The sequence below is a fragment of the Dendrobates tinctorius genome, unplaced genomic scaffold (assembly GCF_039654945.1).
Source record: "Dendrobates tinctorius isolate UK_male_01 unplaced genomic scaffold, ASM3965494v1 ptg000230l, whole genome shotgun sequence".
NCBI lineage: Eukaryota > Metazoa > Chordata > Amphibia > Anura > Dendrobatidae > Dendrobates > Dendrobates tinctorius.
Window position 1 is genome coordinate 1,645,305 of NW_027361897.1, and position 22,259 is coordinate 1,667,563.

Below are 22,259 nucleotides of genomic sequence, written 5' to 3' on the forward strand. Positions count from 1 at the left end.
TTACACCAATTTATTACATAATTTCCGGGTGAATTCACTTCACAAATTTCAGATTTAGATTTTTAAAATGTGTAGAAAACCCTGTATCATTTCCTCGACACTTCCCAAAAACTTGCTACTTTTTGTTTGTGTATCACATAAAATCCCAATAAAATGCTTTTAAGTTTGTGGGTATAACATGAAAATCATGTTGAAAAGCACACGGGGTATGAATACTTTTTCAAGGCACTGTGTGTGTATATAAGCGTATCACAGTATGTATGTGGATGCTTGTGCATCTATTATAAAATCCCGAGCTCTATCTTTTAAAAAGGATATGCTAAAAAAAAGTGTTTTTCTTGTAATAAAACTGTGATAATAGCATTTCTGAGAACATTCACCACACGCGTCATTCCAGCTATGTCCTATAAATTAGCGTACCCCTCGCCATGATTTTTCTTTTCTGGTTTACTTTATCTTGACATTACTTATGTGCTGTTTACTATACTGTTTATATAACGCTGTATTTATACCGTCTTATATATATATAAAAAAAAAAACTATAGAAATGTCTGGTTTGGACTCAGTAAAAAATTGTTGGCTTTTGACTCTTGACTGTAGGGCTTCAGCAAAAAGAATCCTACAAGTTTGGAGAAGTAATTTTATAGAAATTCAGTGGTAAAATTTGGGATATGTTGTTTTACCATTTGTTGTAATTAGCCAGAGAATCTGGGTTTCAAAATCAGTGGCAATTAATCTTTTATCTGAATTATTGATGATTTTCTTACATTTAATAAAATGTATTGTATAGGACATGAAGCTACACAAGTATATTATTAATCCCTTCCCGCCCTGACTAATTTTCGTTTTTGCACCCTCGCTTTTTCTTCCCCTTCTTCCCAAAGCCAACGTTTGTTATTTTTCCGGCGACAAGTCATAGTCATAGGCGACACCATTCATTTGATTATACAATATAATAGAAAACCGAAAAGAAGAGTGCACTGAAACGGCGAAAAAGAAATGCAATTCTGACATTTGGTTTTTGAGTATTATATTTAACGGTGTTCATGGCGAGGTAAAAATGACCTGCCAACAGCTCATTTAAAGGGTGAAAAAAAATGAAAGTTGTAATTTGTGCCATTTTTTGAGACCCACAACTTTTTTTTTTACAACATTTTATTGTGTTTATCGTATTGGTTAATATTGTATTTTGATCAATTGGACTTTTGCTGACTAGATATACAGATTTTTATATATAGACTGTTATATGTATATATCTCGTTAAACACTTTGTTTTTTTGATTGCTTGTCTTACATAGTTCAGTAATACTATAAAGCTTTATACAGAGAAAATGATGTTCTCCTATGAAGTTCAGCAGCTTCATAGGAGGACTAAAATAGAAGAAATGAAAGAAAGAGCTAAAAAGAAAATATGGCCTAGTCTTTTTCTGATATGTGACTAAGAGCCCATGTAAATACGGCAGCAATCCACCAACAAACAAGAAAAATCTTTGTTTCGATTATGTATCTTTTCATGTATATAGGGGATGTGCAGCTAACAATGTGCACATTTTTTATTTATTTTATCTGTTCTCTTTATGGAAGTCCGCCTTTGCGCCTCATTCAGATGTCCATGTTGCACATAAGTGTTTTATCAATTTTTTTCACGGATAGAACACTTACCCATTTTAATCTATGGTATTATATGCATAGAACAACGGAAAAGGAAAGGAGCGAAACGATGATTGAAAAATTATCAAAAATTTATTAAATAATTTACAAAAAAGTGCACAAAGTCATGATGAAGTGTCAATATAAAACAGATGACTATGCACCCAGAAAGGTTCCCTCCACTGACCCAGATGAAAACTGTGTCCACCTGTATATGATGTTATGAGTATATCCACAATAGATAGTTCAAATTGCAACACAATCAAGATAAAGAATGCCCATGGACACCCGATGATAATCAAAACATTACTGTATGCATATATGATGTTAGCAACAGGTCCAAAAAGCCCCACCAAGGACCTGCTGTAATATCATACTACACCATTAGATAATCATAAGATACGGTAACGGTAAGTACATGTAAATAGGAGCTACAAAAAGCAGTATATTGGATTGAAAAAGCCCATGGACACCCGATAATAGTCAAATTCTACTATATGTATAAATGGTGTTAGCAACAGGTCCAAAAGGGCCCCACTATAATATCAAACTGCACCATTAAATAATCATAAGATGTAGTAACGGTAAATATACATAAATGGGAGCTACAAAAAACAATATAGTAGAGCAGTGTGGTATAATATTATCAGAGTGTCTGCATTGAACAGAAAAAATTGAGATACAATCAAGATAAGTGCGTCCATATCAAATTAAAGTCCCTGTATGTATATTATAAGAGTAATATATCCACAATGGGAAAATTCCAGTGTAACATCATGCTGCACCATGGTTGAATAGTGAGATGCAGCAATCAAAAATATGCCCAGGAATGATTCCTGCAGAGGACAATTTGGTGTAAAGAGGCACTTACCGGGCAGAGCACAGAGGGAAGGTGAGGGAGCGTCTGGTAGTGACCTCCGACGCGCGTTTTGCGGCGTTAACAGGCCGCTTTATCAAGGAGATGGTATCTGCCTCTTCACAGGACCTTAAAATACCCTATAACATACCCTATAACCCCTGTCACATGATCCGAATCGGCTAATCAGAAGAGTATGGGCGGCGCATGCGCTCTGGGATCGGCCAGCGTCGTCATACAGAATAGGTGTCAAGCTAAGAATGAATACTGGCCAGCCAGAGCACAGCCCGTGGTACATAGCATAAAGACACCTTTCTGTCAGCGGCCTGGTGCCTCCACAAAGCGATGCGCACAATTCCCTGTGGTTCGATTCCCAGTGGACTCCAAATACAACCATATACATATAAAGTCATATGGGACAGGAATTAATATTTTACTTTCAATAATATGTCCCAAAATCAGCAATATGTGAGCCGCAACTTAAATAGGCATATAGTCAGTATAATAGATATATATATTAATATTATTAATATCCTATCTCATATTACCTTTTAGGGAGCAATATAAAGTTGTAAAAAAAAATATATATATATGTAGGGACCAGTAAAATGCTCCCACATATATGGATTCAATAATTCAAGAAAAATTCATAACCATTTAAAATAAACGAATGTCAAGCATTATAGGAGTATCCGATGTTTACATAAATAATATCCCAATTATATACATAAGATACAATAAGGTCATAAGAAAAGAGACACAAAATCCCTATACAGATGTTACAATAGCCGCCATATCGGACTTCATATGCATGAATGAGAAAATCTTCAACGTTGAGGCAATCACTGGATTTCGTTCCATATGGGCATAGGTACAGGGCAAGGGTCCACAAGAGACGCAGAATTCTCGCGGTCACTAAATAGAAATAATAATAACAAGCATATAAGTGCAAAATAAAAAACAGTTAAAAACAAATATAAAAACAACACACCACCAGAACACATATTTAAGGGTGATGCCAATATGTGGAGAACGAACCACAGGGAAAAAGCAAGTCATAATGTATACCTCTATTACATTAGGAGAAGGAGAAAAGGTACTCTAAGGGGGAACAGTATATATATTATCGAAAAAGGTGCACCAAGGTACCTATTAACCAAATAAAAAGGTCAAAAAAGGCCTGTCATATGTCGGGTCCAATGCAATTATAAGAATGGGGCGAAACTCAATGTCTCATTGAGTCATGGTGTCCAATTGGACATTTGACTTCCATCTGTGATAAAAAAATTTTTGTTATTATGGCCACCCCTAATCCCCATATGTAGAGCATCAATCCCTCTAAACTTCAATAAGGAAGCATCACTATTGTGACACGATCTAAAGTGTCGAGGAAGAGTCTTTAGATCTTCAACATTGGACACAGTCTTGGCCGCGCCAATGTCTGTCCCGCACATGCTCACGCACTCTAATCCTAAGTTCTCTAGTTGTAAGACCTACATATATCTTGGGACAAGGGCACGTGGCATAATAAATCACGTTTGAGGATCCACAAGAGATCCTCTGTCTTATTTCAAATTCCCTTGTCCCATCAGATGAACTGAACTTAGAGCAGCGAAGGACATTGGCGCAGGCAAGACAGTGGTCACAGGGAATTGATCCCTGAATAGGACCTTTAGCCCCAAAAAAGTTTTTGGAATTCGGGACATAATGGCTTTGAACCAATAGATCATTGAGATTCCTAGATCTCCGAGGCGTCATGGAAGGAGAACGGCCCAGGAAGGTCCCCAGGGTGGAATCAGTGCTCAGAATCGGCCATTGTCTATTTAATATGGTGCACATATTCTGCCACTCATGATTGTACGTTGAAATGAAACGAATTGGCCCACCATCCTCCACCTTTTGAACCCTCCTGGTAGTATGTAGTAAAGTGCTGCGTGGAGTGTGTCTAGCCCTGTCATATCCGGCTTTTATCGATCTCCGGCTGTAACCACGTGTCAGAGACCGTTGTTTCAAATCTGTGGCTTGTTTTTCAAATTTAACATCAGTGGAACAAATTAGCCACATCCTAAGGAATTGTCCGACCGGGATGGCCCTAATAGTGGAAAGGTCATGGGCAGATGTAGCATGTAGCAATGCATTGACAGACGTGGGCTTCCTAAAAACATCAGTCTGGATGCGCCCACCAGAATCAACCTCAAGACGGACATCCAAGAAGTCCACAGTCTTACTGTCAAATGCATACGTCAAGCGAATATTATAAGTGTTGTTATTAAGACTGCCCATGAAGTCCCCAAGCTGGTCGACCGTGCCATCCCACAAGAATATCACGTCGTCTATGTAGCGGTACCAGCACAGCACATGGGAGGCGTCCTGCGGTCCCTCGTCGCCAAAGATCAATCCCTCCCAGGCGTCCAGGAAAAAATTGGCATACGAGGGCGCACAGGCCGCCCCCATGGCTGTGTCCCGTCGCTGTAGATAGAAGCTGTCCTTAAAAACAAAAAAGTTGTGGGTAAGCACGAAATCGACCAGGTCGAGGATCAAATCACATGAAGGGCCATCCAGGTCGGACGTCCCCAGAAAGCGGCGTATTATATACATGTCTGTATTTTTTTTTCACGGACCGTGTTTCCGTGCAATACTCAGAGACCTATCAGTTTTTCTCAGCTATCACTAATGAAAAATATCCAATATAAGTCTATGGGTCCGTGTGACAAGGTTGAACTTGAAGGACACAGGTCTTTTTTTTCAACCTACGTAACGATATACAGTATGTGTGGTCAGTATTTAACCGCAAAAAATAGGAAAAGATTTGTAAGTTATTTATCTATCCATGAAAAATACTGAGAACACATTAATGGTAAAAACGGGCATACTGATGACAAACTGATCCAAAACAACCAGTGCCATTTTTGCACGTACGTTTTTTAAACGCTGATGTGAGACAGAGTTTGCTGATCTCCCTGAAATGGGAAGGTTCAAACAATTTTCTCCTTCGCCTCATTGGGGGACACATGTACTGTGGGTGTATGCTACTGCCGCCTGGAGGCTGACACTAAGTGAAAAAAGAGGTTAGCTCCTCCTCCGCCGTATACACCCTCGCCCCGATTGTGGGCGGAAACCAGTTTTTTGCTTAGTGTCTGTTGGAGGCACACGTCTGTCTGTTTCCAGACTGATTTATTTATTTTTTTCTTTTTCCCCATGAAGATAAGACAGGGGTCCGATCTCCCCAAACCAACAACGGGCGAGCACGTGCGAGTGTCCCTCAACGTATCCTCTCCCGCAACGTGGGATATTGCCAGACCACGGAGGTGAGATACGGGGGCGACGGACCCTATTGAAAGGGTCCGATCTCCCCAAACCTACAACGGGCGAGCATGTGCGAGTGTCCCTCCACGTATCCTCTCCCGCACCGTGGGACATGATGCCGGACTTAGCCCTGTCCACCCTAGGGTATTGAAACCCTAGGCTGCACAGAGGTACAAGTGTAGTCCGTGTGGCCCCCACTGCCCCACCAATGCTAAGACTGCGGTTGTGGCAAGGCGGTGGATGGTCCCTCTCCTCACCCCTCCAAGGGGTTAGATGGTTTTAGGGTGCCTGCACCGTCCATTTTTCATATGCCCCCCCCCCCCTCTACCTGAGCTGGACGGTGGAGGATGGCCGGGAAGGGCTCCTGCAGCGGCGCAGGGCTGGAGCCCTTAACTCTCCTGGGCGGAAGCAGAGATGGGCGTGTCTGGCAGCGGCGGATCCGGTTCCCGGCCTTGGTTCTGGGGTCCGGCGGTTCTGCCCGCCCCCCTGGGCAGATGGTAAAAATGGAGGCCGCGGCTTCAGCCGTCTCTAGTCCACGGCCGTAAGTCCCCACCCCAGGCGTCGCGTCACGGCGGCTCCGCCCCCCGTGGCCTGGGCGGATGCCGAAAAAATTTAGGCCCCGGCTTCAGGCCAAAGCTAGGCCGCAAACGGAAGTACCGCCCCCAGGATCCCTTTCTTCTTCTGGGGGCCTGCCCGCAGTTGTGGTGCGCAGAATGAAGTGGCGCCTCGCACGCTAGGACACAGGACTGGGGTAAGTGCTGCCCCCTAGCCCCACAGAGAGGCCACGCTAGGAGAAACGAAGAGCGCCCTCCCCTGGCGGTTTTTTCAGTTCGGATGCCTGACAGGTACAGCTTGTCAGGAAAACCTAAGACGCATACATTTTTATACGCTGCATGCATCTCCTGTCGGTCTGCTTTTCCACAGGCGCAGACCAAGTGAGTATGCGAAATCTGCGAGTCCGAACGCACCCAGGAGCCCTCCCCTGCGACCGAGCCCAGTGTACCAAGTCCCCCGGAATGGGCGTTATCACTGTCGCAATCTGTGGCGTCACGAAAGTAATCGAGTCCCTTCGGGCCCCAGATAGGGGCAGGGACAGTGGCTTGCCTGTCTTAGAGGGGTACTCTACCTCACAGGAACCTCCTGCCTGCAGGGGCCGCTTTCACTCCAGGCAGACCCGGGGGAACGAACCCACACGGCGTCTCCCGGTCCATCCGGTGCCTCGACATCCGTGAGCTCTGCTTCTCGCTCCCCGTCACCAGCAGTCGATAGCGAGCAAGGCTTGGACTAACCCCTTGACCAAGATACGCCGGGTGGTCAGGAAACGGTTGACAGTCTCATAGAACCCGACAACCAGAATCTGGGGATTGAGGATGATTCCACTCTGGCTTTGGGCCATAAGGTGTCATTTAAGCAAGTCAAGCGTCCCCATAGAGTATTTTGCACTCACCCTGAATTTGGGGACATAGTGCAACGACACAGAGAACGGCCGGACAGGTGTTTCTCGGGCCAGAAGGCACTCGAGACGAGGTATCCTTTTGCCCCGGATCTCCATAAAAAGTGGACGGAATCCCCAACGGTGGATCCACCTGTGTCGCACTTGGCTACAAAAACTCTACTATCTGTACGTAGTGGTTCTTCTATTAAGGATCCCACTGATCGTCTCATAGAGAACTTGGTTCACTCAGTGTTTGAGGCATCGGGATCAGTACTCTCTCCCTCGTTCGCAGCAACGTGGGTAGCCAAGGCCATGATTTCTTGGTCAGAATCATTGAATAGAGCCTTGCAAGCCATGGACCTACCAACTGAAGTATCAGAAATCGCAAATCAGATAGCCATGGCAGGGGACTACTTGATCAATGCGTCTTTAGATGCAGCCAACTGCGCGGCACTTGCGGACGCAAATGCAATCTCCATTAGGAGAGCTCTATGGTTAAGGACATGGCAGGCCGATTCAGCCCCAAAAAATCCTTGACAGCGCTACCATACCAGTGTGGCCGCCTGTTCGGAGAGAAGTTAGATCAGCTTATCTCCGACTCCACAGGAAGTAAGAGCGGTTTTCTTCCTCATCAAAAGGTCAAACCGCCGTTTCGTCACCAGTTTCAGTTGCGTTTTCGGGCCTTTCGCAACCCCGGGTGGACGACAGCGGCTAATTCCGCCGCGTCAGGGCCCCCAACCAGAATAGGGACCGACAGGTCTCATATAGAGCCAACCCATTGGGCAGGATGCGGGCTAACCAGTCCAGGTCAAGAGGATCCAGGTCCCAAAGATCTGCAGCCAAATGACTCGGGGCATCTGCCAGGCGACACCAACAAGGTAGGCGGCCGCCTACTCTGGTTTCATCACGCCTGGCTCAATGTCGCACACGACACATGGGTGAGAGAGCTGGTGTCCACAGGGTACAAGATAAAATCGTCTTGGGGGTACCTGACAAATTCTTTCTTTGCAGTCTTCCCAAAAGCCATCGATTCGCTCAGCCACAGTGGAGTCATCATTCCAGTACAGGAAAACGAAAAGACTCAGGGCTTCTATTCTGCAGTCCCCAAAAAGGACGGGACTGTCAGGCCTGTTTTGGACCTAAAGCTCCTGAACAAATTTATCAGGATCAGTCATTTCCGGATGGAGTCTCTCCGTTCAGTCATATCGGCAATGGGGCAGGGAGAGTACTTGGCCTCTATCGATATCCAGGACGCCTATCTACATATCCCCATTTTACCTCCGCATCAAAGGTTTCTACGCTTCGCCATCAACGGTCTACATTTCCAGTTCGCAGCACTGCCCTTCGGGTTAGCCACTGCCCCCAGAGTGTTCACAAACGTCATGGCAGTCCCCATGGCCATCCTGCACTCCCGGGGCATAGTCAAATTTCCCTACTTAGATGATCTCTTGGTCAAGGCCCCTTCAAGGCGGGCATGCGAGGAAAGTGTCAGCATCACGCTAGATACTCTTGCCTGCTTAGGGTGGTTGGTCAAAGTAAAGAATTCATCCCTTGTTCCAGCTCAGAGAATTTCCTTTTTAGGGATGAGCTTCGACACTTGCCGAGGGTTGGTAATTCTCCCTTGAGACAAGGCCCTAGCCCTCTGGCAGGGAGTGCGGGTACTGCGCCAACCAGACCCTCACACCATCCGTTTCTGCATGAGGATTCTAGAAAAAATGGTGGCGGCGATGGAAGCAGTCCCGTTCGCCCAGTTCCATCTTCGCCCCCTGCAGCACGCCCTCTTGTCATCCTGGAACAAGAACCCGTTCACGCTCGATCACCGATGCCGGTTGTCCTCTTAGGTCAGGCAGTCACTCGAGTGGTGGACAATCAGTTCCTCCCTTCTTCAGGGGTAACCTTTTCCCCCAGATCAGTGGCTGGGGGTCACAACCGATGCCAGCCTCCTCGGCTGGGGAGCAGTTTTTCACCACCACACGACCCAGGGACAGTGGTCACCGCAGGAGGCACGCCTCCCGATCAACTTGTTGGAGATACGGACGATCCGGCTGACTCTGCAACGGTTTCATCACCTTCTAGCAGGCCGCCCTGTCCGGAATCAATCGGACAACGCCACGGCGGTGGCTTACATAAATCACCAAGGGGGCACCCGCAGCAGGGCAACCATGCGGAGGTAGGGCACGTGCTTCACTGGGCCGAGAGGAACCGCACGGTGATATCGGCGGTCCACATCCTGGGGGTAGAGAACTGGGCAGCAGACTTCCTCAGCCGCCAGGGGCTTGCGACCGGGGAATGGTCACTACACCCAGAGGTCTTTCAGCAGATTTGCCCACGGTGGGGAACACCGGATGTGGATCTGATGGCCTCCAGGGTGAACGCCAAGGTGTCCGTATTTGTCGCTCGGTCCCGGGACCCGCAGGCAATTGCCATGGATGCGTTGGTACTGCCATGGAATCAGTTTCGCTTCCCATACCTATTTACCCCGCTGCCACTACTTCCGAGGGTCATCAAGAAGATCAAGGCAAAAGGAGTGCCAGTGATTCTGCTGGCCCCAGACTGGCCTCGTCGGGCGTGGTACGCAGATCTAGTGCAGCTGCTCGTCGACGTGCCATGGCGACTGCCAGAGCGCCCAGATCTACATTCTCAGGGGCCGATCTGCAACCTGAACTCAGGGGCACTGTGTTTGACAGCTTGGCCGTTGAATCTTGGATTCTGACGCAGGCGGGGTTTGGGCGCAAGGTGGTTGCTACGATGGTTAGCGCCCGGAAGCCTGCCTCAGCACAAATTTACCACCACACCTGGAAGGTTTTCTTTGCATGGTATCAAGGCCACAGTTGTTCTCCACTGAGATTCTCCATCCCTAATATCTTGGCTTTTCTCCAGTCTGGCCTAGACTAAGGCTTGGCCCCCAGTTCTCTCAGGAGTCAGATATTGTCTGTATCCTTTTTCAGCGCAGGATTGCTACCAACTCTCAGGTAAAGACTTTCATCCAGGGGGTCTCCCACTTGGTACCTCACTATAAGGCACCTATGGACACCTGGGACCGTAACCTAGTCCTAAGTGTTCTGCAGGAAGCTCCATTTGAGCCGCTACAGGATGTCTCTTTGTCATAACTTTCCTGGAAGGTGGTGTTCCTGGTAGCTATAACATCAATCAGGCGGGTCTCTGAGCTGGCAGCCCTATCTTGTCGAGCCCCGTTTCTGACCTTTCACAAAGACAAGGTGGGTCTTAGACCAGCTGCTCCTTTTTTGCCAAAAGTAGTTTCCTCGTTTCACATTAATGAGGATATTGTCTTGCCCTCTCTTTATCCAGCACGGTACACCGTGTGGAAAAGGCCTTGTATACGTTAGACCTGGTGAGAGCACTCAGGAGGTACATGTCGCGGACGGCACCCTTTCGTCAGTCAGACGCGCTGTTCGTGCTCCCTGCAGGTCGCAAGACCATAGCCAGATGGATTCGCTTGGCTATTCAGGAGTCCTACCGCATCAGAGGCATGCCGATTCCAGCAGGGAACAGAGCACACTCTACTCGGGTAGTGGGCGCCTCTTGGGCGCTTCGGCAACAGGCTTCGACGGAACAGGTTTGCAACAACAGGTTTGCAACGCAGCAACCTGGTCCAGCCTGCACACGTTTACTAAACATTACAATAGCCATACTCAGGCTTCAGCGGTTGCGAGCCTGGGTAGAAGGATTCTTTAAGCAGCGGTGGCGCACCTTTAGACAGTAGGTGCATGTAGCTTGGATCGGTGAGTCAACTTCTTTAGGACGTCCCACAGTACCTGTGTCCCCCAGTGAGGCGAAGGAGAAACATGGATTTTTGTGATAACTCACCGTAAAATCCTTTTCTCCGAGACGCTCATTGGGGGACACAGCAACCACCCTGATAGCCAAGTTGGCTTCTGTTTGTTTAATTAATATGCTCTCTGTATGATAGTACGGTGGTTATTTTCTAGACATGTTGTTACCTGCAATAAGGTTGATGTTGTCTGATTTTTGTTTGATCTCCTACTGCTTTTGATCCGAACTGGTTTCCGTCCGCAATCGGGGCGAGGGTGTATACGGCGAAGGAGGAGCTAACCTCTTTTATTCACTTAGTGTCAGCCTCCAGGCGGCAGTAGCATACACCCACAGTACCTGTGTCCCCCAATGAGCGTCTCGGAGAAAAGGATTTTACGGTGAGTTATCACAAAAATCCATGTTTCTGCTTATAGGAACCTTAACGAGGTTGTCCACTACTTTTATCATTGATGATGACCTGTTCTCAGGATAGGTCATCAATGTCTGATCGGTCAGGGTCTGCCACCCCCGCCGCTCAGCTGTTCTCAGCGGCGGTCGTCCGGAAATGCTCAGTTGCGGAGCTGCTCCGTCGTCTTATAGTGGTCACTGCTGAGTACTGCACATCCGCCTCCTATTCAAATCAATGGAAGGCAGATGTGCAGTACCCGGCCATTATCAGAAGATGAAGCAGCTCCGCAATCGAGCATTTCTGGTCGGCGGCCGCTGACACTGAGAACAGCTGATCTGTGGGGGTGCCACCAGATGTCGGAACTCAGCCGATCAGACATTGATGACCTATCCTAAAGATAGGTCATGAGTGATAAAGTAGTGGACATCCTCTTTAAAGCAGATTACAGTAGTAAAAATTTACCTAATAAATTTCTTTTAATTTGCGAAAAATGAACATACTAATTATCTGCCTGTAAACTCACTTGTAGTGCTATCTAATTTATTCCGTAAATCAATATGTGTTCTATGTGTTGACCTAATGGGGTGGGTGATGGGATTGTGCTGTGCTGTGTGACTCCTCGGTGTGTACCCAGCTGTTTATCAGATGTGTATCCACAGCTCCCTTCTCACGGATCAGTTAATCATTGCCCGTATTGTCTGGTTGTGATCTGACCGTTACTAATGTGGTTGACTTTAACGGGATTGAGTAATATTTTAACTATGTCAGTTGAAATACTGCTGATTTCTTGTTTCTGTATAGATTTTCATCAAGATTGCACACATTAGGTCAATAATATATCAGAGAGGACCTATGGGTTTATCCTGTCTTCACAATCCCATTCATCCCCATCAGAGCTGAGACAGAAGTGCAGCTAGAGCAAAAATTTTATTCCTTATCCACAGGAGTGCCAACATGGCAGTGATGGGGACCTTCAGGACTTCGTAGTGGTGAAGAGGGGAAAATGGCCGCCCAATTGAAGAGAGGCCTGTCAGAGCGTGGCCCATAGTTTGTATAATGCCTTTGCCTTTCTGGCTTTATTGATGTCCAGTTCCTTATATAAAGTCTGGAGCTTTATACAGAGACTAGCTGAAGAGCCCGGCGTTGCCTGGGCATAGTAACCAACTGTGGTTAGTTATAACAAATTATAATGATTATATTGCACATAAAAACCGGGCATCTAATCCTATCCTGTGTGATACTGACTGCTGAGCCGTGTATCTAATTCTATTCTGTGTGATACTGTGTGCTGAGCCGTGTATCTAATACTATTCTGTGTGATACTGTGTGCTGAGCTGCGTATCTAATCCTATCCTGTGTGATACGGTCTGCTGAGCCGTGTATCTATTCCTATCCTGTGTGATACTGATTGCTGAACTGTGTATCTAATCCTATCCTGTGTGATACTGACTGCTGAGCTGTGCATCTAATCCTGTTCTGTGTGATACTGCCTGCTGAGCCATGTGTCTAATCCTCTCCTGTGTGATACTGACTGCTGAGCAGTGTATCTAATCCTATCCTGTGTGATACTGACTGTTGAGCCGTGTATCTATCCTATCCTGTGTGATATTGTCTGCTGAGCCGTGTATCTATTCCTATCCTGTGTGATACTGACTGCTGAGCTGTGTATCTAATCCTATCCTGTGTGATAATGACTGCTGAGCTGTGCATCTAATCCTGTTCTGTGTGATACTGCCTGCTGAGCCGTGTATTTAATCCTCTCCTGTGTGATACTGACTGCTGAGCCGTGTATCTATCCTATCCTGTGTGATACTGACTGCTGAGCCACGTATCTATTCCTATCCTGTGTGATACTGATTGCTGAGCTGTGTATCTAATCCTATCCTGTGTGATACTGACTGCTGAGCTGTGTATCTAATCCTCTCCTGTGTGATACTGCCTGCTGAACCATGTGTCTAATCCTCTCCTGTGTGATATTGACTGCTGAGCTGTGTTTCTAATCCTGTTCTGTGTGATACTGACTGCTGAGCTGTGTATCTAAGCCTCTCCTGTGTGATACTGACTGCTGAGCTGTGTATCTAATCCTATCCTGTGTGATACTGACTGCTGAGCCGTGTATCAAATCCTATCCTGTGTGATACTGGGCTCCCCTTGCAGTCTGTGTCAGAGGGTGGTCTGTGTTGGCACGGTAATAAATTGTGTTATTTCCAGCTTTACAGAAGGACGATAACACCATAGAAATGATAAGAATAATAGGCCTCAGTTACCACAGCTGTCTACAAAGAAAACTGTTGCTGATAGCAGCCAATCACGGTTCATTTTTCATCTTTTAAACAGCTCTGGGACAGCGTGGCGAGTTTTGAGTGGTGACTTTTGTGTTTCGACTTTCATGTGGCGAGGTTGGTGTATGTGTGGTGAAATGTGTGCTGAGGGTGGTATATGTGGTGAAGCACGTGGTAGTGTGTGGCGCATTTTGTGTGTGTGTTCATATCCCCGTGTGTGATGAGTATCCCATGTCAGGGCCCCACCTTAGCAACTGTACGGTATATACTCTTTGGCGCCATCGCTCTCATTCTTTAAGTCCCCCTTGTTCACATCTGGCAGCTGTCAATTTGCCTCCAACACTTTTCCTTTCACTTTTTCCCCATTATGTAGATAGGGGCAAAATTCTTTGGTGAATTGGAACGTGCGGGGTTAAAATTTCGCCTCACAACATAGCCTGTGACGCTCTCGGGGTCCAGACGTGTGACTGTGCAAAATTTTGTGGCTGTAGCTGCGACGGTGCGGATGCCAATCCCGGACATACACACATATATTGAGCTTTATATATTAGATTGCCATCATTTACATCTCTTTCTGTCTCTGATCTAAAGGGGGTTTTACACATAGCGATATCGCTAACAATATTGCTAAAGCATCACCGATTTGGTGACGCAGCAGCGATATCACTACATGTGATACTTACCTCTGACCGGCTCCCCCGCTGTCTGTCGCTGATCCCGCAGCTCCATTTCTCGTCGTCTGCTTCCTGCTGGGCTTCCTGCTGGCGCCGACGAGCGACGCGTGGACGCGGGCGGGAGGACGTCAGGATCGCTGCATCTGAAAGGTAAGTAACGACCGCTAGATCGCTGCTGCATCGCTGTGAGATCTTCAGGTGTGGCAGCTCACTAGCGATCATTTAGCGATGCACCAGCGATCCTGATCGGGTCATATCGCTGGTCGGGATCGCTGGCGCATCGCTAAATGTAAAGGGGCCTTAAATAGTCAGACCTATTAGGCCTCATTTATAGAAATGGTCTAAGACCAACACAAGCTCTGTTGCCCATAACACCCAATCAGAGCTAAGCTCTCATTTTTTCAGAGCAGTTTTGAAAAGCAACATTTGAAATCTGTGTGGTTGCTATGGCAAGAAATTTAGCTTTACTGTTAGACATTTTTAATACATGAAGCTCGTTAGCTCCAATTACTGCGAAGTATTTGTAGAGTTGAGGAAAAAAAAAGCAGGCAAACACGTGTAGACCAGATAATGCACACGCAGATTTTGTCCCTGGTCGCACTTGCATCCCGGTTCCGCAGCATTGCAAACAAACTCCACCTTGCTGCCTTGTGGTGACCTGACTACATCTGTCAGGGCTGGTAGATTAGCGTTTGCCTAGGGTGGCATCTTCACAGAAATTATGTGATCCTTGTGTTTTGGTGACAGTCCTCCACAAATCGTATAAAAATATTTTTTCCTGACATAAATTTGGCCATACAGGGAATATTGGTCTAATATTTCAGAATTTGGTCCTACTTCGTCTTCCATTTTTATATGGACAGCCTGCGAAAATATGAACTAATTTAGGAGCCTTTGCATGATATCGAGCTGCATCCAGTTGGCACCACATGCTTTCCAGAATGAGGCCTCCCCTGCCAACCACCGCTGACTTTGGGTATGTTCAAACATGGCGGTCTTGCAGCGGATGACGCTATAGAATTTTATTTTAATTTTACTAGTTCAGATATTGTGCCATTCTGTCGCTTACATGCTGCCGAGTAGTTATGGATGTTCTCCACTGACCACAATGGAAAAATCAGAGTCCGCATTAAAATCTAAAATATGTCAAATTAAGATCAACTCTTTAGTTTACAATTTAATCCGGAGTGCAGAACCATTGTGTACCTCAGTTCCGCAAAGTCTGAAAATCTCATGGATCTACAGTGTCAAAAGCCATCCTCTTAAAATGGTTTTCCAGTTTTACAGACAAAATTCTTGCATTTTTTTTTATTATTTTGCAATATACTTTAAAGAGGTTATCCTGTGAAAACAAGTGGTCACTAATCCATGGAATAGATTATAACTTATTGATCAGTGGGGGGTCTGACCGCTGGAACACCGCTGCATTCATTGTTTATGTGCCGCCCTCCCATCAATTCATTCAGTCCCCCACCGATCAATAAAAGTTATCACCTATTCTTTGGTTTTCACTGGACAACCCCATTATTATTATTATTATTTTTTATTTTATTATTTTAACACGATAGCTATAATTGCTTACACTGGAATACCTCTTTAACCCCTTCATGACCGGAGGTATTTTTGGTTTTGCGTTTTCATTTTTTGCTCCCTTTCGTCCCAGAGCTATAACTTTTTTTTATTTTTCCGTCAGTATAGCCATGTGAGGGCTTGTTTTTTTTTTGCGAGACGAGTTGTACTTTTGAATGACACTATTGGTTTTAACATACCGTGTCTTGGAAAACGGGAAAAAAATTACAAGTGCGGTGAAATTGCCAAAAAAAAGTGCAATCCCACAGTTGTTGTTTTTTTTGTTTTGCTCTTTTACTAGGTTCACTAAATGCTAAAGCTGACCTGCCATTATGATTCTCCAGGTCATTACGAGTTCATAGACACCAAACATGTCTAGGTTCTTTTTATCTAAGTGGTGAAAAAAAATTCCAAACTTTGTTAAAAAAAAAAAAATGGCGCCATTTTCCGATACCCGTAGCGTCTTTATTTTTTGTGATCTTGAGTCAGGTGAGGGCTTATTTTTTTGCGCACCGAGCTGATGTTTTTAATGATACCATTTTGGTGCATATACAGTATGATCTTTTGTTCACCCATTATTGCATTTTAATGCAATGTTGCGGCGACCAAAAAAAAAAATAATAATTCTGACGTTTTGACTTTTTTACTCACTACGCCGTTTAATGATCAGGATAATCCTTTTTTCTTTTTTGATCGCTTGATACCAAATGGGTGTGTGTTTGAATTTTTTTTTTTTAATTTTTATTTTGAATGGAGCGAAAGGGGGGTGATTTGAACTTTTTATATTTTTTTTAATTTTTAAAAACATTTTTTTTCACTTTTGGCAGGTTTCAATACTCTCCATGGGAGACTAGAAGCTACCATAACCCGATCGCCTCTGCTGCATACAGACGATGATCAGATAGCCTTCATGTAGCAGAATTGCTGACTTGTTATGAGAGCTGACCACCTGATGGTGCTCATAGCAATCCAGCAGTGACAACCATAGAGGTCTCCAGGAGACCTCTGATTGTCATACCAACCCATCGGTAACCCGCGATCACGTAATGGGGGTCACCGATGGGCGGATTTCCAGCACGATTGCCGGAAATGCATGTTAAATGCCGCTGTCAGTGTTTGACAGCGGCATTTAACGGGTTAACAGCAGCAGGAGGATTGCGCGATTCCTCCCGCGGCTGTTAGCAGCACACGTCAGCTGTTCAAAACAACTGACATGTGCCGGGAAAGGTGCGGCCTCATTGCCGGAGCCCTCACCAAACGGGGAGGCGTCCAATGACTGATAGATCCGTTATTGGTCGTTAAGGGGTTAATAATAGGGACATTATGGTGTCATTTGATGGAAACATAACCTGCAGTTTAGCTGACAATAGGGCTTGTTAACTATTGTATTGCTAAATACAAGGTAGGTTAGTCTTTAAAGATGTTTCCACATTTTTCACAATCCCTACTTAAATGCTGTAGTCTAAAATTAAAAAACAAAACAAAAAAAAAAAAAAAACACCTTATACTCGCCTGCCACATGGGCGGCACTGTTGGTTACTGCATGTGGTCTGGTGTCAGTCATGCCATGATTACCCAGCCTAAGAGTATGTGCACACTTTGAGTATTTCTAGCACATTTTTCTATACTAAAAGACAGAGTGGTGGCAGGAAAAACGCTACCTAAAATATGCAAATTTGTATTACTTTTTGCGTTCCTTTTTTTCCCCCCATTAATTTGGAGAGGGGAAGCTGCTTTAAAAACGCTAAAAGATTTGACATGTCATGTGAACATCCAATGCACGTTTATGTTCACCCTGTATGTTTACTGCTCTTCATTAATTACTAATAGTTGTATCTACTTTGTACCTTTCGTTGTACAGGACGGTTCCGGCCGTTGTGTTTTGGCAGTGGGTTAATCAGTCTTTTAATGCACTTGTAAACTACACCAACCGAAATGCAGCCTCTCCCATCACTCCTGGGTAAGTCCTCATCTACTTGACTTCTCTGTCGTGTTTTTTAGGTTCTTCCAAAAAGAGCAGCCATTTTTATTAGGTAAAAGTATGAAATGGTGTCATATGTCTAAAACATGCCATCAGAACGGGTAGCTAGGCGGTGTCGGACTGTAAAACACATCTTAAACACTCTGCTAGTGAAGTCTTGAGTTAGTGATGGGGTAGTAGGTTCCCTGTTTAAGGCCCCCATATATTGCACAAGACGCAGCACATTCATGCGTTACTCAGACAGATGATTACATTCCATGGCAGCTTTGTAATACTGAATTTCTACTTTGGTAGCACTGAAGGAAAATTATACACTTGCTGCCAGGTTGCTCAAAATTTACAGAAAACCCTTGTCGACCCCCAGCAGCATGTCTCATCATTGGAGGACCCATGTACTGTCAATATCTTATAAATATAATGGCAATGTACAGTGACTGCTACAATTTGATCAACTCTTATGATTTTCTATTTGTCTGACATGTATTTTTTTTTTGCTTTAACCTATTATTACTGAGAGGAGAAAACTGATGCGTCAATTTTAGCACAAAATATAATTTATTTCATCACAACTCCTTTATATAATGCACCCTCTTTCTATGAATTATTAAGGTGTCTGAATCCTCTGACAATTCTGCAGTATCTTTTTTTTATTTATAAAGAATCGTGCAATTCCTCTGTAATTTCTCCTGGAAAAGTTGGGCAACATGTCCCTATACAGCGTGATACTATCCAATAAGTGGTGATCGTGCCCGACTTTATAATGGCACTCCTCTTTCTCAAGGGGAAAAGTAGCGTCCAATTGTTCTTTTATTCAACATTTATTCACAATGCAGTTTTTTAAGAATGAAAGATGATCCAAAGGTAGGTAATACTACAATAGAGACGAAAAATAGAGGTAGTGTGAGGTCGGCACCTAAGTCCATAGAATTTCCGAAACTATCTTTGGATAGATTTAGTTTACTGAAGGTGCAAAGCGAATACAATGCGTTTCAGGAATGGAACGCCCCCCCCTTCACCCGGTGTATACTACCAATGAAGATGTAAGAAGTCTTGGAATATTGGTAGATATTTTAAAATTACTGCCTTTACTGGTTGAAAGGGTTAATCAGGGCCGGTGCTCATAATGAGGCTGTTCCCATAATATAAAATGATTGATAAAACACTGCTGCAATGTTTTTTTTTCCCTTTAAAGGGAATCTGTCACCCCATTTTTCGAGTATCAGCTGCCGGCACCACGATCAGGGGCTTATCTACAACATTCTGTAATGCTGTAGATAAGCCCCCGATGTAACCTGAAAGATAAGAAAAACGAGTTATATTATACTCACCCAGGGGTGGTCCAGATCCGGTTTTGGTTCGATGGGTGTTGCGGTCCGGCGCCTCCCATCTTCTAACAGTGACGTCCTCTTCTTTGCTGCCTGTCGTGGCTCCAGCAGCATAACTACCTGAAGAAGACTTCAGGATAGTGGAGTCTAAATGCGTTGCTTTATCCTGTAACTCCCAAATAAATGATTATTTTTTATATCCACGAGAATCTTGTGACAGAAGCGCCGACAACTATCTGGGTGTTTCTTTATCTATTGATTCCACGAATATATGGTATTTCTCCCAGAAAATTATTGCATTTACACATGTTTTGTTACACATTTGTATTTCCTTTGTGTATATTGGAAAAACACAAAAAAAACAGAGAAAAGAAGGCAAATTGGACATCATTCCACGCAAAACCCTAAAAATGGGCCAGACAAAATAGTTGGCACCTTTCCAAAATTGTGGGTAAACCACCTTGTTTCAAGCATGTGATGCTTTTTCAAACTCACGTGCAGCAAGTAACAGATGTGATCACTGTTGCACCCACCAGCGCTCACCTGGGGTCCTCCTCCTGCCAGCGCTCCCCCTCTCCGCTCTCACACCGTCCCCTGTCTGGCTTTGCAGGGGCTCGGCGCGTCGGAGGTCCGCGCATGCACGCTCGCCCTTCCTCGGCCTCTGTGCATCCTGGGGGCACGTGACCCGGTGGCTCCGCCCCATCATGGAGGCGCCCACCGGGTATTTCAGCTTGGCGTCCGGACAGGTAAGACGCCTGTGTGTCTTAGCCCGTGGCGCCTGCTATCCTTGCGCAGCGTCACCCTTGGCCATCAGGTCCCTGCACACCCTCTGTACTGCGCTCTGCTCTCTGCCTTGGTTCCCGTCTGTAGCCTGCTCCCGTGCCTCCCTGTCACTGCCTACCTTCCTCCCTGGTTCCTCTGTTTTCCTCCTGTGTTCCCTGTTCCGGTCCCTCTCCTGTACCTATTGTTGCCTGCCTCCTGTACATTACGCTCCTTCCCCTATCTCGTTCTTTGTCTCATTCCCTAGGTCCAGTTCCGTCCTGACCCTTCTGGCTTCCACTGCCTGCTTCCTGCTACCTTGGATCTACTCTACCCCTCGTATACCTTCCCACACTCTGATCTGCTCTCCTGTATTTACCCCGGGTCGTCCCTTTGGTTCCGGCTGTCGTGGTTCCATCTCCCTTGGGCCTGCCCCTAGCGCTCCCTGTATAGGGGGTGGTCATCACCTGGTCCGCTCGCCCTCGGGGGCTCTGGAGCCACGACCCAGAGGGTCCACTCTCGGGTTTCTACCTAGAACCCTAACAATCAATATGAAAATCACACCTGAAACCAGATAAAAAGGGAAGAAGTTGTCTCAATCTTTGCATTGTGTGTCTGTATGTGCCTCATGAAGAACAGAAAGAGGAGAAGAGAACGGTCTGAGGACTTGAGAACCAAAATTTTTAAAAAATATCAACAATCTCAAGGTTACAAGTCCATCTCCAGAGATCTTGATTGATGTTCCTTTGTCCATGATGCTCAAGATAATCAAGAAGTTTACAACTCATGGTACTGTAGCTAATCTCCCTGGACATGGATGGCAGAGAGAAATTCTGAAAGGTTGCAGCGCAGCATAGTCTGGATGGTGGATAAGCAGCCCAAAGTTCCAAAGAAATTCAAGCTGTCCTGCAGGCTCAGGGTGCATCAGTGTTAGCGCAAACTATCCGATGACATTTAAATGAAATGAAACGCTATGGCAGGAGATCCATGAGAATCCCATAGAGTCAAAAAGCTACACTGCAGTTTGCCAAACTGTACAGCCAAAATGAGTAAGCATCTTGTGGACAGATAAGACCAAGATAGAGCTTTTTGGAAAAGCATATCATTTTACTGTGTACCAAAAAGAGAATGCGGTCTGCAAAAAAAAAAGAACCCAGTAACTACAGTCAAATATGGTAATGGTTCAATGACGTTTTGGGGTTGTTTTGCTGCCACTGGCACTGGGTGCCTTGACTGTGTGCAAAGCATCATTAAATTTGAAGAATGCCAACTGATTTTGGGTAGCAAAGTAGTTCCCAGTGTCAGAAAGCTAGGTTTGAGTCCTAGGTCATGGGTCTTCCAGCAGGACAATGACCCCAAACATACTTCAAGAAGCACCCAGAAATGGATGGAAACAAAGCGCTGAAGAGTTCTGAAGTGACCAGCAATGCCTCACTAAATCTAAAGCCCATTTAACACCTCTGGAGAGACCTTAAAAATTACTGTTGGGAGAAGGCGCCGTTCAAATATGAGAAGCCTAAAGCAGTGTGCAAAAGAAGAGTGGTCAAAAATTCTAGTTCAAAGGTGTAAGAACCTTGTTGATAGTTATAAGAAGCGATTGATTGCAGTTATATTTGTTGGATTGGGTTTAGGTCTGGGAACTGCGTGAACCATTCAGCAGCTCTGCTTCACTGTCATTGAACCATTTGCCAATCTCCACATGTTCTTTGCATTGTCATCCTTTTCATACCCTTAGTACTCGAGTGTATGAAGTAACTCGTCTCGTAGGATACTCATATATAGCATTGAGACCATCATCGATCCTGGTTAAGTATCCAAGACTTTTGGCTGTGAAACAACACCATATCATCAGGCTTTCCTCCACCAAACTTGACAGTTCCTTCAATTTATCGACCCCTTAGCCCCATTTTTCCTTGTTTCTTATAGACTCATTTGTACCCTTCTCATCGATCCAAGTCACCTGTTTCCAATCTTTTACTGTCCACCTTTTGTACTTTTTTGCAAACTCAAGCTGCCAAGCTTCTTATGACAATAGTGAAATCTACGCTTCTTCACCTTTTTTCGAACCACCATTTCAGACTTGTGTCACGTGCGTTGCACAGGGCTTGCATGGATGTCTGATCTCACTTTTGTGAAGCACACGAGCCACCATCACTGCCGTGTTTGTCGCGCCAGAACTGATAGACCTTGTGATGAGCCGACTTGTTGACTGGTATTTTGCTTGGACGTCCATCTCTTG

The 22,259-nt window shown here is 45.2% G+C and overlaps 1 protein-coding gene across 2 annotated transcripts in view; it reads left to right on the forward strand.

Annotated features, from left to right (window-relative positions):
* The window catches only part of SFXN2 (sideroflexin 2), a 93,961-nt gene that overhangs the window by 14,988 nt on the left and 56,714 nt on the right, over positions 1-22,259 (forward strand). For both annotated transcript variants that reach the window (XM_073555757.1, XM_073555756.1), the window contains exon 4: positions 17,817-17,915. In XM_073555757.1, the coding sequence (XP_073411858.1) occupies positions 17,817-17,915 (99 nt within the window). The remainder of the gene's footprint in view (positions 1-17,816; positions 17,916-22,259) is intronic.